At 49.1% G+C, this 27,697-nt stretch overlaps 1 protein-coding gene across 2 annotated transcripts in view; it reads left to right on the top strand.

Annotated features, from left to right (window-relative positions):
* LOC122553650 (potassium channel subfamily K member 16-like) overlaps nt 1-27,697 on the top strand; it is a 240,880-nt gene that overhangs the window by 54,665 nt on the left and 158,518 nt on the right. Inside the window, exon 5 of one of the 2 annotated variants that reach the window (XM_043697778.2) lies at nt 16,484-16,788. The exons of the other annotated variant lie outside the window; for it this stretch is intronic. Coding sequence (XP_043553713.2) covers nt 16,484-16,548 — 65 coding nt within the window. The 3' untranslated portion in view covers nt 16,549-16,788. Of the gene's footprint in view, nt 1-16,483; nt 16,789-27,697 lie in introns of those variants that run through there. 2 annotated transcript variants of the gene reach the window in all.

Genomic DNA, 27,697 nt, shown 5'->3' with positions numbered 1-27,697 from the left:
TTGAACAGACCTCTCAAATGTTAGCTTTGATTTTTCTCTCTCTCTCTCTCTCTCTGCACCTTCTTTACATCCTGTAACACTATATCTTGCACTCTGATACACTTTGAATGTTACGGTCTGCCTGTAGAATACACAAACCATCAGTTTTCACTATATTTCATTACATGTGACAATAGTAAATCAATACATCAATATCTGCTAGACTGGATCTGTGGCAGGTAGCAAGGCAACCAGCAAGAGGGAGAAACAAACCTGACCTTATTCTTACCAACCTTACTAATCTGCCAACTGCAGATACATCCATCCAAAAGAGTGGTAAGAGTGACCACTGCACAGTCTTTGTGGAGATGAAGTCCCACCTTCACATTGAGAATACCTTCCATTGTATACCATACTAAGCGGGACAGACTGCAAACAAATCTAGAAACTCAAGACTGGGCATCCATGAGGTGCTGTGGGCCATCTGCAGAAGCAGAATTGTACTCTAGCACAATCTGGAGCCTCATGGCCCAACATATCCCCCACTCAAGCCAGGGGAACAACCATGGTTCAATGGAGAGTATAAAAAGACATGCGTGGAGCAGTATCGTGCATACCTAAAAATGAGGTATCAAACTGGTGAAGTTACCAAACAGGGCTATGTACATGCCAAACATTATAAGCAGCAAGTAATAGATAGAGCTAAGCAATCCCATAATCAATGGATCAGATCTAAGCTCTGCAGTCTTGCCACATTCCATCATGAATGGTGCTGGGAAATTAAATGACTTACTGTAGAAGGAAGCTCCACACATATCATTATCCCCAATGCTGGAAGAGGCCAAAACATTAGTGCAAAAGATAAGGCTAAAGTTTTCACAGCAATCTTCAGACAGAAATGCAAAGTGGATGATCCATCTCAGCCTCCTCCAGTTGTCTCCAGCATCACAGACACCAATCTTCAGCAATTCAATTCATTCCACATCATATCTAGAAATGGTTGGAGTAACTGGAAACTGCAAAGGCTATGGGCCCTGACAACATTCCAACAATAGTACTGAAGACTTGCTCCAGAATTTGTCACTCTCCTAGCCAAGCTTTTCCAGTGTAGTCTTAACACTGGCATCTACCCACAATTTGGAAAATTGTCCAGGTATGTCCTGTACATAAAAAGCAGGACAAATCCGACCAGGCCAATTACTGACCAATCAGTCCACTCTTGTTCATCAGTAAAATGATGGAAGGTGTCATCAACAGTGTTCAGCAATAACCTGCTCAGTGACGTCCAGTTTGGGTTCTGCCAGGGTCGCTCAGCTCCTGACCCCATTACAGCCTTGGTTCAAACATGGATAAAAGTGCTGAATTCCAGAAGTGAGGTAGAGTAAAAGCCCTTGAATCAAGGCTGCATTTGACTGAGTGTGGCATCAAGGAGCCCTGGCAAAACTTGAGTCAATGGATATTGGGAGCAAACTCTCCAATGGTAAGAATTATACCTGGCACATAGAAAGATGGTTGTGGTTTTTGTAGGTCAGTCATCTCAGCTACAGGACACCTCTGCAGGAGTTCCTCAGGGTAGTGTCCCAGGCCCAGCCATCTTCAGCTGCTTCATTAATGACCTTCCCTCGATCATAAGGTCAGAAGTAGGGATGTTCGCCGATGATTGGATGATATTCAGCAACATTTATGAGTCTTCAGATATTGAAGCAGATCAAACGCAACGAGATCTGGACTTATCCAGGCATGCGTAGAAAAGTCGCAAGTAAAATGCATGCCACGCAAATGCCAGGTAATAACCATCACCAATAAGACATCAACTTGACCTCTTGACATTCAATGGTGTTACTATCACTGAATCGCCCACTATCAACATTCTAGGGATTATCATTGACCAGGAACTCAACTGGGCTTGCTACATAATCATGGTGGCAACAAGAGTTGGTCAGAGGCTAGGCACACTGCAGCAAGTAACTCACCTCCTGACTCCCAAAATTTGTCCACAATAGATAAGGCAAAAGTTAGGAATATGATAGAATACTCCCCACCTGTCTGGATGAATGCAGCATCAACAATACTCAAGAAACTTGACACAATCAGGACAAAGAAGCCTGTTTGATTGGGACACAAGCACTCCCTCCATCACCGATGCTCAGTAGTAGCAGTGTGTACTATCTACAAGATGTACTGAAGAAATTCACCAATGATCCTTTGACAACACCTACCAAATCCATGTTCACTTCTGTCTGGAAGGACAAGGGCAGCTGATACGTGGGACTAACACCACCATCAAGCCACTCATGACCCTAATTTGGAAATTTATCACTGTTCCTTCACTGTCACAGAGTCAAAATCTTTTAATTCCCTCTTTAAGGCCATTGTGGGTCAACCTAGAGCATATTGACTGCAGTGGTTCAAGAGGCAGCTCACCTTCTCAAGGTGGGAAGTAAATGCTGGCCAGCCCAAGAGTGACTAAAACATTCCTTCACTCAAAGAGCAGTGAACCTGTGGAATTCACTACCATAGAAAGTGCTTGAAGTCAAAAGATTATGTGTTTTCAAGAAGGAGGTAGGTATTCTCTTGTGGCTGAAGGGTCAAAAGATAAGGCAGTGGATGGAATAAGGGTACTGAGCTCAATTGAATGGTGGAGCAGGCTCGAAGTGTTGAATAGTCTACTTCTACTCCTATCTTCCATGTTTCTATGTTTCTATACTCTATTTGCCAAACTATGCTTACTTACTTAACCTATCAATATCTTTGGAGGTTGTCCTGCAGAGGTTCGTGCCAAAGCAAGTAGTGTGCAGGATTCTGAAATGATCATTTCCCATGACTATTTTCAAAGGCAGTAATCCCACCTAACAACAATGACTTGCATTTCTTCTAACTATTTTATAAAATATGGTGTGCAGCTGTCAAGTTTTAAGAAGTTGTAGTGGGTCTAACTTGCTAGAAACATGAACCTAACATCCAAACCACCACACACAAAAATATTCATATAATATCAGAGGTTTGAGAATAGAAATAGTGGGATCCATACCCATCTCGACACTGCCTCTGAAGTCATACTGTAATGTTCTGTAATGGCTAAATAAAACTGCATAGAAAACATGAAACTACTCAAAAAAGGAATCTATAAAATTGTTTATGTCTGACAAACCGATTAATGTTTTATTAAGATCAACAGCCTCAAATAAAATAGCAACGCCAGGCACGCACAACTGTTGCCATCGAATATATGTCCAGTTGACAAATTAATCCATGTCTTACAGATGGAATGTCTGATTGTTTCAATTAGGAGTGACAGAGTGATTTATAAATAACTACATAAGAATTCTCTGCTGTGTGGTCTATGCTATCTTTGGATTAACATTACAGTGCAGAGGAATGTTGAAACAGTGGCCCTTGGCTGTTTCCCAGTCCACATGTTGGAATCATGTTGGAATCCTTCTAACAATGTTCACAGCCTATATCTTAGCATGTTATTAATCCTTTAAAGGAAGCCACCAATAAACTATTTGAGATTAAAAATACTGTTCATTTATAAAGAAATAATGAAATCCTTCTTCAACTTTGATTGAACAAATGTTACAAAATGAAATTCCAATCTCACAGAATTGAACTCTCTCCCCGGGACTTCAATGGCATTGCTATCACCGAATCTCCCTTTCTCAACATCTTCCAGGTTATCGGTGAAACGGAACTGGACCTGACATATAAACACTATGCCTACAAGGCAGGAAACTAGGAATTCTGTGACAAGTAACTCACCTCCTGACTTCCCAAAGCCTGTCCACCATCTACATGCACAAGCCGGAGTATAATGGAATACTCCCCACTTGCCAGGATGGGTGCAGCTCCAACAACACTCAAGAAGCTTGACACCATCCAGGACAAAGCAACCCTCTTGATTGGCTCCCTATCTACCTCTTCCTACATTCATTCCCATAATGTTTGACACATAGTGGCAACACTGTCTACTATCTACAAGATGCATTGCGGTAACTCAGCAAAGCTCCTTGAACAGCATTATCCAAATCCATGACATCTGCCACTCAGAAATATAAGAGCAATGGATACATAGAACATAGAACATAGAACATAGAAGAATACAGCGCAGTACAGGCCCTTTGGCCCTCGATGTTGCGCCGATCCAAGCCCACCTAACCTATACTAACCCACTATCCTCCATATACCTATCCAATGCCCGCTTAAATGCCCATAAAGAGGGAGAGTCCACCACTGCTACTGGCAGGGCATTCCATGAACTTACGACTCGCTGAGTGAAGAACCTACCCCTAACTTCAGTCCTATATCTACCCCCCCTTAATTTAAAGCTATGCCCCCTTGTAATACCCGACTCCATACGCGGGAAAAGGCTCACACTGTCAACCCTATCTAACCCCCTAATCATCTTGTACACCTCAATCAAGTCACCCCTAAACCTTCTTTTCTCTAATGAAAACAGCCCCAAGTGTCTCAGTCTTTCCTCATAAGATCTTCCTTCCATACCAGGCAACATCCTGGTAAACCTCCTCTGCACCCGTTCCAGTGCCTCCACATCCTTCCTATAGTATGGCAACCAAAACTGCACACAATATTCCAGATGCGGCCGCACCAGAGTCTTATACAACTGCATCATGACCTCAGGACTCCGGAACTCAATTCCTCTACCAATAAAAGCCAGTACGCCATATGCCTTCCTCACCGCACTATTTACCTGGGTGGCAACTTTCAGAGATCTGTGTACATGGACACCAAGATCCCTCTGCTCATCCACACTACCAAGTATCCGACCATTAGCCCAGTACCCCATTTTTTTGTTATTCTTCCCAAAGTGAATCACCTCACACTTAGCTACATTGAATTCCATTTGCCACCTTTCTGCCCAGCTCTGCAGCTTCTCTATATCCTGCTGTAACCTGCCACATCCTTCCTCACTGTCAACAACTCCTCCGACTTTCGTATCATCCGCAAACTTGCTCACCCAACCTTCTAACCCCTCTTCCAGGTCATTTATAAAAATGACAAACAGCAATGGTCCCAAAACAGATCCTTGCGGAACACCGCTAGTGACGGCACTCCATGAAGAAACTTTGCCATCAACTATTACCCTCTGTCTTCTTCCATCCAGCCAATTCCTAATCCAAACCTCCAACTCACCCTCAATACCATATCTCCGTATTTTCTGCAGTAGCCTACCATGGGGAACCTTATCAAACGCCTTACTAAAATCCATATATACCATATCTACCGCTTTCCCCTCATCAACCTCCTTCGTTACCTTTTCAAAGAATTCAATAAGGTTTGTGAGGCACGACCTGCCCTTCACAAAACCATGCTGACTATCCTTGATCACATCATTCCTATCCAGATGTGCATAAATCCTATCCCTTACAATTCTCTCTAAGACTTTGCCCACAACAGAAGTGAGACTCACCGGCCTATAGTTACTAGGGTTATCCCTACTCCCCTTTTTGAACAAGGGAACCACATTTGCTATACTCCAGTCTTCTGGCACTACTCCTGTAGACAAAGAGGACATAAAAATCAAGGCCAATGGCTCTGCAATCTCCTCCCTTGCTTCCCAGAGAAGGCTTCTTTATGCTCCAGGAAGCACATACATGGGCTTGTACATTACGTACAAGATACCCTCTGAGCCCACACATCGGTTCACCACTACATTCTCCACGTCAATTAGGGTTGGGATACAACAGAACCCATATCCCAAGAATGAACAAATAAACAAAGATTCAGGATGACATTAAATGCATGTTAACACTGAATGTGTTTGCAAAATAATGTTCACTGTATTGGTGTTATCACAAAGAAAATATGACAATTAATCTGAAGAACATTATTTTACAAACACTACAACATCTGATTCTAGGTCATGCCTCTCTATAATGTCCGATGTTACTGAATGAAAAACCAAGCCTGTTACAACACCCCCACATCCCTTTGTAGTTGCTATGCTGAAATTCCACACGCCTTGCTCCCTTATGATTTTATCAGGCCAAATCCAACTTTTGAACAAAAGAAAACAGCTTATGCTCCAGGAAGCACATACAATTTGATGAAGATCATTCTTCAGTTATTTTTCTTCTGTCATTTTGAACAAAAGGATTGAACCAGTGCACTATTAATGCTCCCTTTATCATGCAGGGGAAGAAAACCCAAATAATATTTTAATTTTCTTCCTGTTTAGGGACCCAGATCACTAAACACATAAGTTTTAATCTGAACATATATGCTTTTGCATTCAATTGACTTTACTTATTTTGTTAGATCAGTAGAATCAATTCCAGCTTAACATTAAACAAAACAAAAGAACAGCAAATGCTGGCAATCAATGTTGAACCTCAGTGGAAGAACATATTCCCACTCTACAATTACTATCAGGATAGAAGATCAGCCAAGGCTCAATGAGGAGGGTGGCAGTAGCACAAACCATACTCAAAACTGAAGTGCCAAATTGGTGGAACTACAATACATCAGCAGAAACAACAATAGACAAGGCTATGTGATCCCACAACCAACAGATCAAATCGAAACTCAGCAGTCCTGTCACATCCAGTCATAAATGGTGATGGACAGTTAATCAACTAACAGAAGGAGAATGCTCCAAAAATATCCTCATCCTCATCAATTGGGGAGCCCAGCAAAATGGTGTAAAAGATAAGGCTGAAGTATTTGCATTTATCTTTAGCTAGAAATGCTGAGGGATTATCCATTGCAGTCTCTTCCAGAGGTTCCTATAATCTCAGAGGTCAGTCTTCAGCTAATTCAATTCACTCCACATCGTGTTAAGAAATGGCCAAAGACACTGGATAATGCAAAGGTTATTAGCTCTGACAACATTTTGGCAATAGTACTGAAGAATTGTGCTCCAGAAATTGCCATACCCGTACCAGGTAAACACTGGTATATAACCGGGAGAAAGTGAGGACTGCAGATGCTGGAGATCAGCATTGAGAGTGTGGTGCTGGAAAAGCACAGCAGGTCAGGCAGCATCCGAGGAGCAGGAGAATCGACGTTTCAGGCATAAGCCCTTCATCAGGACTGCCTGATAAAGGGTTTATATCTGAAATGTCGATCCTCCTGCTCCTGTGCTTTTCCAGCACCACACTCTCGACGCTGGTATATAACCAACAAATGTGAAAAATTGCTCAGGTATGTCCTATACACAAAAAGTAGAACAAATCCAGCACAACCAATGACTGCTCCATCAGTCTACTCTTGATCAACAATGAAGTGATAGAAGGGAACATGGACAGTACTGTCAAACAACAGTTGCAAAGGAATAACCTGATCACTTAGTTCAATTTGAGTTTCATCAGGGGCATGGAACCTCTAACCTTACTGCAACCTTGGTGCAAACATTAAAAAAAAGCTCTATTCCAAAGGTGAGGAGAGTGTGACTGCCCTTGAATAAAGGTAACAATTGACTGAGTGTGGCATCAAAGAGCTTGAGCAAACTTAAGTAGTTGGAATCAATTAGAATAATGGGGAAAACTCCACTGGTTGGAGCTATACCTATCACAAAGGAAAATAGCTGAGGCTATTGAAGGTCACTCAACTCAACTCCAACATATCTCTGTAGGAGTTCCTCAGGGGAGTGCCTTAGGCCTTATCATTTTTAGTGGTTTCATCAATGACCTTCCCTCCATCACATGGACAGAAGTGAGAATATTTGGTAATAATTACGCAATGTACAATTTATGACTGTCAGATAATGAAGCACTCCATGCCCATATGCAGCAAGGTCACAACAACTAGGCTTAGGTTGATGGATGGCAATTAACATTTGCCCCAGTATGGTCTAGACATTGTGTGCTACATCATCCTGATATACAATGATCTGCACAATTGGAGCAGGCTATGAGGTGATGTGATAGATGCTTAGGTGCTGGAGGAAGTGCAAACAGTCTTCTAAGGAGGAAGTTAGGGACATTGAGGAGGAGGAAGCTGTCCTTGTCAATGACAGAGTTTGGCTGTGATGGGCACCATAAGTCTGACAGAACCTCATTGACAACTGTTTCCAATAAATGAGAGCTGAGTGCTAGGTAAACTGGAAAATATTCGTTGGTCATGATACCAAAATCTAGTTTACATTGTCAGGTGATCTTCAGCCTCTATAGGTTTTGTTTGTTGTCCCTGTTGCACACTGTAAATAAAAGCTTAGTGTTTGGACTGATCTATTTGTTTGCCTCTATATGAAGTTACCTGACTGGACAATATCAAGTTGTGGGTCTATAGTGGTCAATGGGGACAGGATAGCTCTGACTTACAGGATTTTCGGGTGGATGTACCTGCAGACGGGTAAAATGCATAGCCAATTGGTTGCACAGTGATGAGCATGAGGGATTAGAGTTGTAAGTGTCAGGAATCTCAGCCATGCCAGTGAGAGTCATGGGCAGTGATGATTTGTGGTTGATGTACCATAACATTGCAGATAAGAGGCAATGCCAGATTGCTAACACTTATCCTGGTGCACAGAAGCCTTTGAAAGAAGGTGCAAGTGCAAGGAATTCTGGTCTTTTAATGGATATCCATTGAGTGGTGAGTTTTCTGGGAACGGCACATGGTAACTTGAGGCTGGCGTTGAATGTGAGGAATGCAACAGGGTGGGATTGGTAGTTAATGCTGCACATTTGCAGCAAGAATATTCACTAGGTCTCGTGGTGAAAAACCTTCCATAAATCTTGACATACCTCGGATAAAACATAAGATTCCCCTCAATATTACTGTTCTAAATCCTGGAACTCACTTTCCAAGAACACCTTGGTTGCTCTACACCCAGAGGATAGCACTGATTCAAGAAGAAAGCTCAGTCCTGCCTTCTATAAGGCCAATAGGGAGGGACAATAAATGTCAGCCCAGTCTCCAATGATCAGATTCACTTGAATGAATACAAAAATTAAGCTTTAAGAACTGAATATATTTTAACAGAAACGATGGCAATTGGCAGAGGTTAAGATTCCAGTTTTTTGGAGTGCTGAGAGGCAATTGATAATTGATGTGAGCAAACTGCTCAATTTGAATTATGACAGATAAAAGATGCATGCACAAAAGTGAACAAGCTTTAATTAAAACCATGGAACAAGTTGTGGTGATATAAGTAAAAAGAAAAATTTACCTCCTCTCAGATATGTATTTCCTGGAATTTAAATGAGCTATTTATAACATTCCCAATGTATATTTTAATATATGACGATCTGAATTTGGATTTATTCTCAGAATGCAGTATTTACTGCATAATTTGCTACTCCTGCCCTCTCGTATGTTTATATTAATCTTACCAGAGTCACTTTGAGTCTCAGAGTATCATTTGAGACCACTCAATTTTCTATTGTTCTCAATGTATTGTACAGCTATCCAAGGATAGCATCCAAGGATGTGCATTTGGCTTTGTTTTACACTTACAGACAAATATTCATAGACCAAGCTGCCAGACAACAAACAAGTAACTCATACAGAAACTACACTCATTTTGTCTTTACCTGATGAAGTCTTGATATATTCCCTGTTTTGTTGTTATGTCATTTATAACATTTTAATTTATTTTCCAATCAGATTGTTGAATTTTTCAGTCTAATGGAGAAAAATATCTCCCTTCTAAACAGTAGACTAGCAGTCTCCCAAACGTCTGGATACTTGTGTCATGCAGCATTAAATAGTCTTAATGAAATCTCTTTGCTATTTTCTGCAGTACAAACAAAGAATGCGTGCGTAGCTAACATTGTTTTGAATTGAGCCAGGGGTAACAACAACAGCAATTCTAGAACTGAAAGTAACTCACAGCAGGGTACAATTTGATTGTTATAAGTTTTGCGAATGATATGTGCAAAATATCCATTTGCTAGTGTAATTTTTTTTGTACCCTCCAGTATCAAGCACATCAATTATAACCAGCAAATGGCTAAGAGCAATAATAGTGTTAAGTTTAAAAGACAGCCTTTCTGGTCAGAGTATTAAGTACAGGAGTTGGAAGGTCATGTTGTGGCTGTACAGGACATTGCTTTGGCCACTTTTGGAATATTGTGTGCAATTCTGGTCTTCCTGCTAAAGGAAGGATATCATGAAATTTGAAACATAAAAGATTTACAAGGATGTTGCCACGGTTGGAGGGTTTGAGCTATAGAGAGAGGCTGAATAGGCTGGGGCTATTTTTCCAGGAGCCTTGGAGAATAAGGGGTGACCTTACAAAGGTTTATAAAATCATGAGGGGCATAGATAAGATAAATAAGCAAAGTCTTTTCCCAGGGGGTGGGGGAGTCCGGAGCTAGAGGACATAGGTTTATGGTGAGAGGGGAAAGATATGAAAGGGACCTAAGGGGCAACTTTTTCACACAGAAGGTGGTGCATGTATGGAACGAACTGCCAAAGGAAGTGGTGAGGCTGATATAATTACAATATTTAAAGGACATCTGGATGGATACATGAATGGGAAGGTTTAGAGGGATATAGACCAAATGCTGTCAACTGGGACTAGATTACTTTAGGATATCTGGTTAGCGTGGATTAGTTGGACCGAAGGGTCCGATTCCGTGCTGTACGTCTCTATGACATTTTAAAATGAGCAAAAATCCACAGACAACAAAATTTCCACCTGGAACATGGCATGTATCCGGCAATCTTTTGTGACTCTGAACCTGCCTAAAGTTTTTCAGTTATTTCATTTCTAAATCCCAAGACAATTCAATGAATCCCATCCATGTAAGATATAGGTGTTCTGGAGGCATTAAATAATTTTGAGTGCTGTCTTTAAACACCCAAGCATAGCTGATGATTTCAGAAACCAGATGAGAAAGTTATAGCTAATTTAAACATTGTTAGTTATAGTGAATTGAATGTCGGGTAGCTCAATTGGAGAATCATGCGTAATTCTGAGGCTCTTTCAAAATAAACCTTCCAAAGATGTACCTAGCAGAAGGGAACACAGAACTGCAGGAAGGCAGGAAAGAAGGTTAATTAATTAATCTGAAGGTAGACTATAGGCACTCCTGAATAAGCAAAGAGGAGAAATACCTTAGTAGTTAAGTTAATCACAAGCACCAGAAAAGGTTAATTGATCTGACCAGGGCAGAAAAGGTAATCCCTTGGCTACTTTCCTTTATTATCCTTAGGTTGAACATGCACAAACAGCTTGTATTTACTGTCACCAACAATGGTGTGCAACCTAACCAGCATGCTGATATATCAGCTTCTGCTTCTAGAAGCTGGTACAACACAAAGAGCTTAATTTATAATGGGCAACATAAATGAGAGGAACTGCTGGTCATGACTCACTGGAGTAGTGCACTAGTACTAGCCTCACTATTCTTGGAGTCATCACAAATGTGAAAGTCTGATTAACCTACTGAAATATCCAATTTTATCAACTGCGTAATGTGCACATCAGGTTTTTAATTGAAAAGAAAATCACTATTGCTGGAAATCAAACTATTGTTAATCAATGGCAAGAAAGATACATGAGTTAAGTTACAATCTATAACTTAAATCTACATTTTTTTTAAAATTCCATACAAATATAAACAGACACACAATGAAAAAAGACAAGGTACACATTATGAAGGGGAGAGAGGGAACAAAGAAATAATCAGAGAAACAAGTTCTAATCACAGATGGTGGGGAGTTGTTTTCTTTCAGCTTTCTTTCAAAATCTTCCAATTCTCTGCTGACAAGGCAATGTTTGTGGCACACCGATGCTATCTTTCATACATTGGTTGAGAACCTCCCACTTTCAGTGCCTGTGAAAGTGTTGGTTTTCCCTGTTTTCCTTCTCACCAAGGAGCTTAAAGAGAATAGTTTGCAGGGAAGCAATGTGAGAACATCTGCTAAGAGATTTTCTGTAACTTCTCCACACAGGCTGGATATTTCTGCACTATTGTATAAGCACAAGTCTGTAGCCACTTACCCAGGAACCAATCAAGAATTTGTTTTGTATGATGAGCTCTCTTGAACCCACACAATCGATCAATTGAAAAACCAATTGGTAAGGCTGCCCTGAACGTGCACACATGATGCTAGTATGTCTAGCATCGTCCCAGCAGTATTGAGGACAGTGTTCACAATGGGTTCCAATAACTTGTTTTTAAACCTACAACATCATCTTCCATAATCTCCATAATGGGAGAAGGAGGCAAGAGTGGTGGCTTTTTAAGAATGTGCAGGTGGGAAGGAAGTAGTGGGATATATTCTCAACATGTGCCCTGATGGGTAAGGAGCTCTCTAAATGATAGCAACCCCATTACATTCTGCGGTTTTATGCAGTTTAAATCTCCCTCTCCCTCTGCCCATGTCATGCATAGTTATTTTTAATCACCCGACTCAGACACACCTCTGGATCAGCTAACTCCACAACAACCTGACTCTTCATTATTGTGTGGGCAATGTAGTAATAGAGGTTGTTTGAGCTTTTAACCAGCTCAGTCAATCCCTAATTCTATGTTTTGTTGACAGGTGCTAATTTCAATGCTCACCACCCTCCGTGCTATGAAGGTGAGTTCAGGGGTGTGGGAATATGGTGGGCTGGCTGTGCAGCCTACATTACAAGTCCCCTCACCCAAAACATACCAACTGGTGGATGCAATATCCAGACCCATGTTCCTCTAAATTGTACCATTGTTCAGCCAGGCAACACTCCTATTTATTACAGCTACACTGGTGATTAAGTGAAGCTTCCTGCCAGTATCTGCCACAAAAAAAGAACTGATCAATTCTTCCATGATAGAATGGTAACTGTGTAGAGTCTAACATGATTAGTCAGATGAAATTAACTGCCAAATTCACTCATGCAAAACCAAAAACTATATTAGAACTTTCTAACCACCAACCCTCAGGCTTGGCACCTCCCTCCCCAGTCATCTGACTCACCATCTCCTCTCCTTGACCCCCTGCTCACTATATCTTCCGCATACCACCTCCTTTCCCCAATCCTCCTGCTCCTCACATCCTTTCCTGAACTTCACGCTCACTGATCTCCCAACCACTGCTTCCCTCTCCAACTTCTACCCATCCCTTCTGCTCACTGCTTCCCTCTAACTCTCCTACACACCACCCCTTGTTCCTCTCCCAGGCTCTTGCTCAAGATGAAGGTTCAAGGGATGGAACGGACAAATGGGAGAATCAAGGGGGAAGCCACATTAAGAGAGACTACGACCTGGAATTGGGAATTGGCAAGCAGGAGATAATAATAAAAGTTAGTGAGCAAAGTTGTATTCAGTTATTAAGATTATTTACATTTTTAAGACATAATAAAAGGATTTTTGAGCCAATTTATTCCATATAGCTCTTTGTTGCTTCTTCAATGAGCAATGAAAGCTGATTGAGGGTATGGTTAAAGTACCATGGCTCAGTGGTTAGCACTACTGCCTCACAGCACCAGGGTACCAGGTTCGATTCTAGCCTTGGGTGATTGTCTGTGTGGTGTTTGCACATTCTCACTGTGTCTGTGTGGGTTTCCTCCGGGTGCTCTGGTTTCTTCCCACAGTCCAAAGATGTGCAGATCAGGTGAATTGGCCGTACTAAATTGCCCCATAGTGTTAGGTCAGTTAGTCAGAGGCAAATAGGTCTGAGTGGGTTACTCTTCGGAGGGTCGGTGTGGACTGGTTGGGCCAAAGGGCCTGTTTCCACACTGTAGGGAATCTAATCTGTAGGGACTTCTGGTCCATTCCGTAAGCAGTGTTGCCCTGTTGGCACTGAGATTAGTGGTGAACCAGTGGGCTGATTTTAAACAATTGTAGAATGTTATTTATATAAGACTGAAATTTGCCTGCTTTCTGAGTCAGCCAAATGTCTTCACTCAGAGCTTGCTTTGGACAATGCCGTGGATGTTTCAGTCAGCATTATACTTGGATAATGGTGCGACAATATGACAGCAATATGAAAGTACGACCATAAATCATGGATTTTGTAATTCATCCACAGTCGATCATTTTAACTTTTGAGAATTAATGGCCAGATTTTCCTAGGAGTGGCAATCACAGTCAGATTGCCATTCTGCTTCAAATTACTTAAGTTAAGAAAGAGTTCTACATTTCTGGCAGGGGGTTCAGAGGGTATCTCCTGCAGAAATGTGGAGCAGATATTTTTTGGACTGTGTTCTGGAGGTTAGTTAGGGGGGAGGCAAATTACTCACCCTTTTTCACGACAATGGTTGCCATATTCTGTGCTTTAAATGTCCAGCAGTACAGACCCCCACTTTTACAGCTTCTGTGAAAGGATAAGGATAAGGTTAGGGTGCCAGGTTGGAAGGGTGAAGAGTGGGAAGTGTGCCAGGTTAAGTGGGTGCCAGAATGACAGGTTTAAAAGGTTACCAGGGTGCCAGGAAGGTTGGGTGCTAGGTAAGTAGGGTGCCAGGAAGGTAGAATGCCAGATTTATACAAAATCATGGTGCTAGGTAGTTAGGATGTCAAAAAGAGCATAGTCCAAATGGGCACAAGTTGTAAGGGTACCAGGTAAGTGACTGTTTGGATAGGTTAGGATGGATGAAGTTTATTGGATGTGGTGAGTAGGACGGGGTTTCATTTCGCCAAGGGGGCGTCAGGACTTGGGGAAAGAGAGATTGTCGAATCTAATGGCAGAGCAGAGGAGTGTCAGGGTGAAAGAGGGTGTTGGGTCCAGCGGAGGTGAGTTGTCAGGGCCTGGATGTCGGGTATTGGGGTAAGAGGGGGTGTCGGCTCCCAGAGAGGTAGGTAGTGTCAGATCCCAGGGAGAGAGAACATGTGTTGAATCCAGAAGTGGGAGAGACTGAGTATCAGTTTATGAGTGGATGGAGAGGGCTATCAACTCCTGGATGAGATGGGTGAGTTGGGTCCCAGTGGACAGGGTGGATGGTCATTATCCAAATGAGAGAGGATATCGGGAACAGCATGAGAAGGGCATTTGGTCTCGATGTATCAGTGCCGGAGAAGACGGGTGTAGAGTATCAGGGGGTGGGGAGAATATTGTATCACAGGGAGGAGGGATTGCATCGGGTCCTGGGATGAGAGGGGAGTATTGTATCACAGTAGAGAGCTTGTGTGTGTGGAGTGCCAGGGATCAGAGGGTGAGTATGAAGTCCTGAGGGAAGGGATGTGTCAAGTCTCAATGGGGATGGTGAATTGGGGTTCAAGGCTGAGAGGGGGTTTTGTTACTGGAGGGAGAAGGGGATTCGGGTCCCAGGGAAAGGATTAAGTTGGATCTCTGAGAGGGGGATTGTTAGGTCACAGGGAAGGGGAGTGTCAGGGGTGGGGGTGGCAGAAGCTGAGGGTCAGGGACTGGAGGGAGTGGTTCGGTCTGGTGGCGAGTGCAAATGTCAAATCAGGGTCTGGGTGGTGGTTTGGAAGATGTGTAGGCCTGGAGGAGGTATAGGTGGGTGTGAATGGTAATTTAGCCAGTCAACTTAACTGCAACAGAACGCTCTGAATTCTGCAATTGAAGTGAATATTTTCAAAGAGCTCCAGGTGGATGGAAATGCCCATTGGGATCTTTAATTTTCCACGCAATTCTATTGGAGAATGCTCTGTCAGAGATTCTGCTGGGTCTGGATGTGCACTCCTATCTCTGCTGCAGAAACAACGAACTGGCCATTGGAAAATCCAAGCCAATATTCACTATAGCTCCCTCTCTGCATACTCGGTGCAGTTCCTTGCCTGTGTTGAATTATTATCGAAGAAATTGCTGTATATCATTAGCAAAGCTTGTAATCCTTTTGTATCCCTTGAGTCATTGTCAACCACAAATCTGCACTTCACAATTGCAGAAATAAAATTATGTTGACAAAGTGACATCCTAGTTCTTTGAGATGTGTGAATTGATTGTCATTGTAGATGTATAATGACCATCTGGTATTTTTTTGCAAAGGAAGTATTTTTGAGTCTGCAGTTAATAAACTATCCCCCTTTTTACCTCAATAACATATTCCATGTTTGAAAATTGAATAATTGTTTTCTATTAAAAATCTGAAGCGCATGTAATTTTCTGGGGTCCTTGGAAATTGATTGTTATCTCTGCTTGCTTTCACCACATTGTGACTTGCTCAGAATGGCAGAGGTCAGGTCATTCTCAGATATTCTGTGCAGAGTGAGCTCCTGACCTCAGCAAAGCCTGCTGGGGGAGGTGCTGATGGAACACTTGTGCCTCCCAATGGGATTAGATCCCGAATTAGCAGACACAAAAGCACTTCCCCCACTGCCTGGTAAGAAAATACAGCTGGGACCTGAGTGCAGGTCATTGCCTGGTCTCTTGATAAAAATAGGCCTGTGGCATGAAGAAACATTAAGTGTGTGGAGGGAAGACAGGATAGAAAACCTGACAAACAGGGGGCAAAAAACTCCCCAAAATTTAAATATTTCTGAAACATACAATTTGTAAATTGGCAATACAATTTTTCAACCATTGCAAGAGTAACATGGAAATTCACACAATTTTGAAATGCATTGTGCCACAGATGGAATGCCGATCTGTTCAAATATGACAGCCACCTCACCCAAACAGACTAACTGACACACTCTCCCCTCTTTTACAGGACAAAGTGGTACACAACTGGAAATAGAATCATTTGCATGTCCTTGCATGTGGAGATGGTGCTGATCATTATTGTGGTGCCCATTTGCTGAACTGCTTGTCATCAAAGCTGAAAGTAGCATCATCTCTAATTGTGCTTCTCACTTTCAATATACAATATCCTGTTATTATCACAAGTACTCCATTGTAGGGGTACAAGAAAAAGCTTTTACAATGTCTGCCTTCTCATGGTGACATCTAAGATACAAGTACCTAGGTACAATTCTTGGAGACAGCAGAGCAATAAAAGTAGTTGTGTTACTTGCAGAGGTGAAAAATAATTTTAAAAGGATATCATTAAAGGGTTGACATTGTAGTAAGATAGGAAATTTCAAATAGACATTACAGTGTAGCAGCTCAGCGCAAGACGTCTGCACATGGTCTGACCACCCACGCCAGACCCCAGTCCAACAGCCATCCCCGCACCGCCCCAAGTGCCAGTGTTCTCCATACCGGTACTCAGCTGCTCCAAGGTAAATATCAGGGCTGTCTCTCTGCCCTGACTCACTACCTATTTGATGCTCTGGGGCTTCTTCCCCACATACTGTTCCGGGACTCGAAGCCCACGCACTGCTCCAGGGATCACTGCACCTCCTTCCAAGGCTCCCCACACACTGCTCCAAGGCACACTGCTTGCCCTGTGCCAGGGCTACCCATGCACTGTTCCAGAACTCACAGCTCACTCTGTTCCAGGGCTCCCCATGCACTGCGCCAGGGCTCACTGCTCACCCTGTTCCTGCGCTCCACACACTGCTCCAGGGCTCACTGTACACGCTGCTCCAGGACTCTCAAAGCACTGCTCCAGGGTTCACTGTTCGCAGTGCACCAGGGCACACTGTTCACACTGCTCCAGGGCTGCCAAAGCACTGCTCCAGGGTTCACTGTTCACACTGCACCAGGGCTCACTGTTCACACTGCTGCAGGGCTCACTGTTCGCACTGCTCCAGAGCTCCCAACGCACTGCTCCAGGGCTCACACTTTGCACTGCTCCAGGGCTCCCCACACACTGCTGCAGGGCTCACTGTTCACACTGCTCCAGATCTCCCCACGCACTGCTCCAGGGCTCACTGTTCACACTGATCCAGGGCTCACTGTTCACTCTGCTCAAGGGCTCACGTATCGCACTGCTCCAGTGCTCACTGTTCCCACTGCTCCAGGGCTCACTGTTCGCACTGCTCCAGGGATTCCCATGCACTGCACCAGGGCTCACTGTACACACTGCACCATGGCTCACTGTTCGCACTGCTCCAGAGCTCCTAGCACACTGCTCCTGAGCTCACTGTTCACTCTGCTCCAGGGCTCCACACACACTGCTCCAGGGCTCACTGTTCACACTGCTCCAGGGCTCCCCAGGCACTGCACCAGGGCTCACTGTACATGCTGCTCCAGGGCTCACTGTTCGCACTGCTCCAGGGCTGCCCAGGCACTGCTCCAGGGCTCACTGTTCACACTGCTCCAGGGCTCACTGTTCACACTGCTCCAGGGCTCATTGCTCATACTGCTCCAGGGCTCACTGTTCACACTGCTCCAGGGCTCACTGTTCGCACTGCTCCAGGGCTCACTGTTCGCACCGCTCCAGGGCTCACTGTTCACACTGCTCCAGGGCTCACTGTTCACACTGCTGCAGGGCTCACTGTTCACACCGCTCCAGGGCTCACTGTTCACACTGCTGTAGGGCACACTGTTGGCACTGCTCCAGGGCCCACTGTTGGCACTGCTCCAGGGCTCACTGTTGGCACTGCTCCAGGGCTCACTCTTCACACTGCTGTAGGGCTCACTGTGAACACTGCTGTAGGGATCCCACGCACTGCTCCTGGACTCCCCACGCACTGCTTCAGGGCTTACTGTTCACACTGCTCCAGGGCTTACTGTTCACACTGCTCCAGGGCTCACTTCTCACTCGGTTCTGGGGAACCTCATGCACGTCTTTAGGCTCACTGCTCAGAATGTTCTGGGGGTCCCCACTCACTGTTCTCAGGTCCACTGCTTGTTCTGCTTCAAGTCTCACTGTTCACACTGCTCCAGGGCTCCCCATGCACTGCTCCAGGGCTCCCCATGCACTGCTCCAGGGCTCCCCACACACTGCTCCAGGGCTCCCCACACACTGCTCCAGGGCTCCCAATGCGCTGCTCCAGTGCTCACTGTTCACACTGCTCAAGGGCTCCCCACACACTGCTCCAGGGCTTCCAATGCACTGCTCCAGGGCTCCCTACACACTGCTGCAGGGCTCCCCACACAATGCTCCAGGGCTCCCCACGCAATGCTCCAGGGCTCCCCATGCACAGCTCCAGGGCTCACTGTACGCACTGCTCCAGGGCTCACTGTTCGCACTGCTCCAGGGCTCACTGTTCGCACCGCTCCAGGGCTCACTGTTCACACTGCTCCAGGGCTCACTGTTCACACTGCTGCAGGGCTCACTGTTCACACCTCTCCAGGGCTCACTGTTCACACTGCTGTAGGGCACACTGTTGGCACTGCTCCAGGGCCCACTGTTGGCACTGCTCCAGGGCTCACTGTTGGCACTGCTCCAGGGCTCACTCTTCACACTGCTGTAGGGCTCACTGTGAGCACTGCTGTAGGGATCCCACGCACTGTTCCTGGACTCCCCACGCACTGCTTCAGGGCTTACTGTTCACACTGCTCCAGGGCTTGCTGTTCGCACTGCTCTAGGGCTCTCTGTACACACTACTGCAGGGCTCACTGTTCACACTGCTACAGGGCTCACTGTTCACAATGCTATAGGACTCACTGTTCACGCTGCCGCAGGGCTCACTGTTCACACTGCTCCAGGGCTCCCCACGCACTGCTCCAGGGCTCACTGTACACGCTGCTCCAGGGCTCTCAAAGCACTGCTCCAGGGTTCACTGTTCGCAGTGCACCAGGGCCCACTGTTCACACTGCTCCAGGGCTCCCAAAGCACTGCTCCAGGGTTCACTGTTCACTCTGCACCAGGGCTCACTGTTCACACTGCTCCAGGGCTCACTGTTTGCACTGCTCCAGAGCTCCCAACGCACTGCTCCAGGGCTCACACTTTGCACTGCTCCAGGGCTCCCCACACACTGCTCCAGGGCTCACTGTTCGCACCGCTCCAGGGCTCACTGTTCACACTGCTCCAGGGCTCACTGTTCACACTGCTGCAGGGCTCACTGTTCACACCACTCCAGGGCTCACTGTTCACACTGCTGTAGGGCACACTGTTGGCACTGCTCCAGGGCCCACTGTTGGCACTGCTCCAGGGCTCACTGTTGGCACTGCTCCAGGGCTCACTCTTCACACTGCTGAAGGGCTCACTGTGAGCACTGCTGTAGGGATCCCAACGCACTGCTCCAGGACTCCCCACGCACTGCTTCAGGGCTTACTGTTCACACTGCTCCAGGGCTGACTGTTCGCACCGCTCCAGGGCTCTCTGTACACACTACTGCAGGGCTCACTGTTCACACTGCTACAGGGCTCACTGTTCACAATGCTCCAGGACTCACTGTTCACGCTGCCGCAGGGCTCACTGTTCACACTGCTCCAGGGCTCCCCACGCACTGCTCCAGGGCTCACTGTACACGCTGCTCCAGGGCTCTCAAAGCACTGCTCCAGGGTTCACTGTTCGCAGTGCACCAGGGCACACTGTTCACACTGCTCCAGGGCTCCCAAAGCACTGCTCCAGGGTTCACTGTTCACACTGCACCAGGGCTCAATGTTCACACTGCTGCAGGGCTCACTGTTCGCACTGCTCCAGTGCTCCCAACGCACTGCACCAGGGCTCACACTTTGCACTGCTCCAGGGCTCCCCACACACTGCTGCAGGGCTCACTGTTCACACTGCTCCAGGTCTCCCCACGCACTGCTCCAGGGCTCACTGTTCGCACTGCTCCAGGGATCACTGTTCACACTGCTCCAGGTCACCCCACGCACTGCTCCAGCGCTCACTGTTCACACTGATCCAGGGCTCACTGTTCACTCTGCTCCAGGGCTCACGTATCGCACTGCTCCAGGGCTCACTGTTTCCACTGCTCCAGGGCTCACTGTTCGCACTGCTCCAGGGATTCCCATGCACTGCACCAGGCCTCACTGTACGCACTGCATCATGGCTCACTGTTCGCACTGCTCCAGAGCTCCCAGCACACTGCTCCTGAGCTCACTGTTCACACTGCTCCAGGGCTCCACACCCACTGCTCCAGGGCTCACTGTTCACACTGCTCCAGGGCTCCCCAGGCACTGCACCAGGGCTCACTGTACACGCTGCTCCAGGGCTCACTGTTCGCACTGCTCCAGGGCTGCCCAGGCACTGCTCCAGGGCTCACTGTTCACACTGCTCCAGGGCTCACTGTTCGCACTGCTCCAGGGCTCATTGCTCATACTGCTCCAGGGCTCACTGTTCACACTGCTCCAGGGCTCACTGTTCGCACTGCTCCAGGGCTCACTGTTCGCACCGCTCCAGGGCTCACTGTTCACACTGCTCCAGCGCTCACTATTCACACTGATCCAGGGCTCACTGTTCACTCTGCTCCAGGGCTCACGTATCGCACTGCTCCAGGGCTCACTGTTCCCACTGCTCCAGGGCTCACTGTTCGCACTGCTCCAGGGATTCCCATGCACTGCACCAGGGCTCACTGTGCACACTGCACCATGGCTCACTGTTCGCACTGCTCCAGAGCTCCTAGCACACTGCTCCTGAGCTCACTGTTCACTCTGCTCCAGGGCTCCACACACACTGCTCCAGGGCTCACTGTTCACACTGCTCCAGGGCTCCGCAGGCACTGCACCAGGGCTCACTGTACACGCTGCTCCAGGGCTCACTGTTCGCACTGCTCCAGGGCTGCCCAGGCACTGCTCCAGGGCTCACTGTTCACACTGCTCCAGGGCTCACTGTTCACACTGCTCCAGGGCTCATTGCTCATACTGCTCCAGGGCTCACCGTTCACACTGCTCCAGGGCTCACTGTTCGCACTGCTCCAGGGCTCACTGTTCGCACCGCTCCAGGGCTCATTGTTCACACCGCTCCAGGGCTCACTGTTCACACTGCTGCAGGGCTCACTGTTCACACCGCTCCAGGGCTCACTGTTCACACTGCTGTAGGGCACACTGTTGGCACTGCTCCAGGGCCCACTGTTGGCACTGCTCCAGGGCTCACTGTTGGCACTGCTCCAGGGCTCACTCTTCACACTGCTGTAGGGCTCACTGTGAGCACTGCTGTAGGGATCCCACGCACTGCTCCTGGACTCCCCACGCACTGCTTCAGGGCTTACTGTTCACACTGCTCCAGGGCTTACTGTTCACACTGCTCCAGGGCTCACTTCTCACTCGGTTCTGGGGAACCTCATGCACGTCTTTAGGCTCACTGCTCAGAATGTTCTGGGGGTCCCCACTCACTGTTCTCAGGTCCACTGCTTGTTCTGCTTCAAGTCTCACTGTTCACACTGCTCCAGGGCTCCCCATGCACTGCTCCAGGGCTCCCCACACACTGCTCCAGGGCTCCCCACACACTGCTCCAGGGCTCCCCACACACTGCTCCAGGGCTCCCAATGCGCTGCTCCAGGGCTCACTGTTCACACTGCTCAAGGGCTCCCCACACACTGCTCCAGGGCTTCCAATGCACTGCTCCAGGGCTCCCTACACACTGCTGCAGGGCTCCCCACACAATGCTCCAGGGCTCCCCACGCAATGCTCCAGGGCTCCCCATGCACAGCTCCAGGGCTCACTGTACGCACTGCTCCAGGGCTCACTGTTCGCACTGCTCCAGGGCTCAATGTTCGCACCGCTCCAGGGCTCACTGTTCACACTGCTCCAGGGCTCACTGTTCACACTGCTGCAGGGCTCACTGTTCACACCTCTCCAGGGCTCACTCTTCACACTGCTGTAGGGCTCACTGTGAGCACTGCTGTAGGGATCCCACGCACTGCTCCTGGACTCCCCACGCACTGCTTCAGGGCTTACTGTTCACACTGCTCCAGGGCTTGCTGTTCGCACTGCTCCAGGGCTCTCTGTACACACTACTGCAGGGCTCACTGTTCACACTGCTACAGGGCTCACTGTTCACAATGCTATAGGACTCACTGTTCACGCTGCTGCAGGGCTCACTGTTCACACCTCTCCAGGGCCCACTGTTGGCACTGCTCCAGGGCTCACTGTTGGCACTGCTCCAGGGCTCACTCTTCACACTGATGTAGGGCTCACTGTGAGCACTGCTGTAGGGATCCCACGCACTGCTCCTGGACTCCCCACGCACTGCTTCAGGGCTTACTGTTCACACTGCTCCAGGGCTTGCTGTTCGCACTGCTCCAGGGCTCTCTGTACACACTACTGCAGGGCTCACTGTTCACACTGCTACAGGGCTCACTGTTCACAATGCTATCGGACTCACTGTTCACGCTGCCGCAGGGCTCACTGTTCACACTGCTCCAGGGCTCCCCACGCACTGCTCCAGGGCTCACTGTACACGCTGCTCCAGGGCTCTCAAAGCACTGCTCCAGGGTTCACTGTTCGCAGTGCACCAGGGCACACTGTTCACACTGCTCCAGGGCTCCCAAAGCACTGCTCCAGGGTTCACTGTTCACACTGCACCAGGGCTCACTGTTCACACTGCTCCAGGGCTCACTGTTCGCACTGCTCCATAGCTCCCAACGCACTGCTCCAGGGCTCACACTTTGCACTGCTCCAGGGCTCCCCACACACTGCTCCAGGGCTCACTGTTCACACTGCTCCAGGGCTCACTGTTCACACTGCTCCAGAGCTCACTGTTCACACTGCTGCAGGGCTCACTGTACACACCACTCCAGGGCTCACTGTTCACACTGCTGTAGGGCATACTGTTGGCACTGCTCCAGGGCCCACTGTTGGCACTGCTCCAGGGCTCACTCTTCACACTGCTGAAGGGCTCACTGTGAGCACTGCTGTAGGGATCCCAACGCACTGCTCCAGGACTCCCCACGCACTGCTTCAGGGCTTTCTGTTCACACTGCTCCAGGGCTTGCTGTTCGCACTGCTCCAGGGCTCTCTGTACACACTACCGCAGGGCTCACTGTTCACACTGCTACAGGGCTCACTGTTCACAATGCTCCAGGACTCACTGTTCACGCTGCCGCAGGGCTCACTGTTCACACTGCTCCAGGGCTCCCCACGCACTGCTCCAGGGCTCACTGTACACGCTGCTCCAGGGCTCTCAAAGCACTGCTCCAGGGTTCACTGTTCGCAGAGCACCAGGGCACACTGTTCACACTGCTCCAGGGCTCCCAAAGCACTGCTCCAGGGTTCACTGTTCACACTGCACCAGGGCTCACTGTTCACACTGCACCAGGGCTCACTGTTCACACTGCTGCAGGGCTCACTGTTCGCACTGTTCCAGAGCTCCCAACGCACTGCTCCAGGGCTCACACTTTGCACTGCTCCAGGGCTCCCCACACTGCTCCAGGGCTCACTGTTCGCACCGCTCCAGGGCTCACTGTTCACACAGCTCCAGGGCTCACTGTTCACACTGCTGCAGGGCTCACTGTTCACACCACTCCAGGGCTCACTGTTCACACTGCTGTAGGGCACACTGTTGGCACTGCTCCAGGGCCCACTGTTGGCACTGCTCAAGGGCTCACTGTTGGCACTGCTCCAGGGCTCACTCTTCACACTGCGGTAGGGCTCACTGTGAGCACTGCTGTAGGGATCCCAACGCACTGCTCCAGGACTCCCCACGCACTGCTTCAGGGCTTACTGTTCACACTGCTCCAGGGCTTACTGTTCACACTGCTCCAGTGCTTGCTGTTCGCACTGCTCCAGGGCTCTCTGTACACACTACTGCAGGGCTCTCTGTTCACACTGCTACAGGGCTCACTGTTCACAATGCTCCAGGACTCACTGTTCACGCTGCCGCAGGGCTCACTGTTCACACTGCTCCAGGGCTCCCCACGCACTGCTCCAGGGCTCACTGTACACGCTGCTCCAGGGCTCTCAAAGCACTGCTCCAGGGTTCACTGTTCGCAGTGCACCAGGGCTCACTGTTCACACTGCTGCAGGGCTCACTGTTCGCACTGCTCCAGAGCTCCCAACGCACTGCTCCAGGGCTCACACTTTGCACTGCTCCAGGGCTCCCCACACACTGCTGCAGGGCTCACTGTTCACACTGCTCCAGATCTCCCCACGCACTGCTCCAGGGCTCACTGTTCACACTGATCCAGGGCTCACTGTTCACTCTGCTCAAGGGCTCACGTATCGCACTGCTCCAGTGCTCACTGTTCCCACTGCTCCAGGGCTCACTGTTCGCACTGCTCCAGGGATTCCCATGCACTGCACCAGGGCTCACTGTACACACTGCACCATGGCTCACTGTTCACTCTGCTCCAGGGCTCCACACACACTGCTCCAGGGCTCACTGTTCACACTGCTCCAGGGCTCCCCAGGCACTGCACCAGGGCTCACTGTACATGCTGCTCCAGGGCTCACTGTTCGCACTGCTCCAGGGCTGCCCAGGCACTGCTCCAGGGCTCACTGTTCACACTGCTCCAGGGCTCACTGTTCACACTGCTCCAGGGCTCATTGCTCATACTGCTCCAGGGCTCACCGTTCACACTGCTCCAGGGCTCACTGTTCGCACTGCTCCAGGGCTCACTGTTCGCACCGCTCCAGGGCTCACTGTTCACACTTCTCCAGGGCTCACTGTTCACACTGCTGCAGGGCTCACTGTTCACACCGCTCCAGGGCTCACTGTTCACACTGCTGTAGGGCACACTGTTGGCACTGCTCCAGGGCCCACTGTTGGCACTGCTCCAGGGCTCACTGTTGGCACTGCTCCAGGGCTCACTCTTCACACTGCTGTAGGGCTCACTGTGAGCACTGCTGTAGGGATCCCACGCACTGCTCCTGGACTCCCCACGCACTGCTTCAGGGCTTACTGTTCACACTGCTCCAGGGCTTACTGTTCACACTGCTCCAGGGCTCACTTCTCTCGGTTCTGGGGAACCTCATGCACGTCTTTAGGCTCACTGCTCAGAATGTTCTGAGGGTCCCCACTCACTGTTCTCAGGTCCACTGCTTGTTCTGCTTCAAGTTTCACTGTTCACACTGCTCCAGGGCTCCCCATGCACTGCTCCAGGGCTCCCCACACACTGCTCCAGGGCTCCCCACACACTGCTCCAGGGCTCCCCACACACTGCTCCAGGGCTCCCAATGCGCTGCTCCAGGGCTCACTGTTCACACTGCTCAAGGGCTCCCCACACACTGCTCCAGGGCTTCCAATGCACTGCTCCAGGGCTCCCTACACACTGCTGCAGGGCTCCCCACACAATGCTCCAGGGCTCCCCACGCAATGCTCCAGGGCTCCCCATGCACAGCTCCAGGGCTCACTGTACGCACTGCTCCAGGGCTCACTGTTCGCACTGCTCCAGGGCTCACTGTTCGCACCGCTCCAGGGCTCACTGTTCACACTGCTCCAGGGCTCACTGTTCACACTGCTGCAGGGCTCACTGTTCACACCTCTCCAGGGCTCACTGTTCACACTGCTGTAGGGCACACTGTTGGCACTGCTCCAGGGCCCACTGTTGGCACTGCTCCAGGGCTCACTGTTGGCACTGCTCCAGGGCTCACTCTTCACACTGCTGTAGGGCTCACTGTGAGCACTGCTGTAGGGATCCCACGCACTGCTCCTGGACTCCCCACGCACTGCTTCAGGGCTTACTGTTCACACTGCTCCAGGGCTTGCTGTTCGCACTGCTCCAGGGCTCTCTGTACACACTACTGCAGGGCTCACTGTTCACACTGCTACAGGGCTCACTGTTCACAATGCTATAGGACTCACTGTTCACGCTGCCGCAGGGCTCACTGTTCACACTGCTCCAGGGCTCCCCACGCACTGCTCCAGGGCTCACTGTACACGCTGCTCCAGGGCTCTCAAAGCACTGCTCCAGGGTTCACTGTTCGCAGTGCACCAGGGCACACTGTTCACACTGCTCCAGGGCTCCCAAAGCACTGCTCCAGGGTTCACTGTTCACACTGCACCAGGGCTCACTGTTCACACTGCTCCAGGGCTCACTGTTCGCACTGCTCCAGAGCTCCCAACGCACTGCTCCAGGGCTCACATTTTGCACTGCTCCAGGGCTCCCCACACACTGCTGCAGGGCTCACTGTTTGCACCGCTCCAGGGCTCACTGTTCACACTGCTCCAGGGCTCACTGTTCACACTGCTGCAGGGCTCACTGTTCACACTGCTGTAGGGCACACTGTTGGCACTGCTCCAGGGCCCACTGTTGGCACTGCTCCAGGGCTCACTGTTGGCACTGCTCCAGGGCTCACTCTTCACACTGCTGAAGGTCTCACTGTGAGCACTGCTGTAGGGATCCCAACGCACTGCTCCAGGACTCCCCACGCACTGCTTCAGGGCTTACTGTTCACACTGCTCCAGGGCTTGCTGTTCGCACCGCTCCAGGGCTCTCTGTAGACACTACTGCAGGGCTCACTGTTCACACTGCTACAGGGCTCACTGTTCACAATGCTCCAGGACTCACTGTTCACGCTGCCGCAGGGCTCACTGTTCACACTGCTCCAGGGCTCCCCACGCACTGCTCCAGGGCTCACTGTACACGCTGCTCCAGGGCTCTCAAAGCACTGCTCCAGGGTTCACTGTTCGCAGTGCACCAGGGCACACTGTTCACACTGCTCCAGGGCTCCCAAAGCACTGCTCCAGGGTTCACTGTTCACACTGCACCAGGGCTCACTGTTCACACTGCTGCAGGGCTCACTGTTCGCACTGCTCCAGAGCTCCCAACGCACTGCTCCAGGGCTCACACTTTGCACTGCTCCAGGGCTCCCCACACACTGCTGCAGGGCTCACTGTTCACACTGCTCCAGGTCTCCCCACGCACTGCTCCAGGGCTCACTGTTCGCACTGCTCCAGGGATCACTGTTCACACTGCTCCAGGTCACCCCACGCACTGCTCCAGCGCTCACTGTTCACTGATCCAGGGCTCACTGTTCACTCTGCTCCAGGGCTCACGTATCGCACTGCTCCAGGGCTCACTGTTCCCACTGCTCCAGGGCTCACTGTTCGCACTGCTCCAGGGATTCCCATGCACTGCACCAGGGCTCACTGTACGCACTGCATCATGGCTCACTGTTCGCACTGCTCCAGAGCTCCCAGCACACTGCTCCTGAGCTCACTGTTCACACTGCTCCAGGGCTCCACACCCACTGCTCCAGGGCTCAC

This window comes from Chiloscyllium plagiosum, unplaced genomic scaffold, assembly GCF_037043375.1.
Source record: "Chiloscyllium plagiosum isolate Xiang-an unplaced genomic scaffold, Cpla_swu_hap1 HiC_scaffold_8, whole genome shotgun sequence".
Lineage (NCBI taxonomy): Eukaryota > Metazoa > Chordata > Chondrichthyes > Orectolobiformes > Hemiscylliidae > Chiloscyllium > Chiloscyllium plagiosum.
The sequence above is the reverse complement of the archived record's forward strand: the minus strand, read 5'-3'. Positions and strand labels throughout refer to the sequence as shown.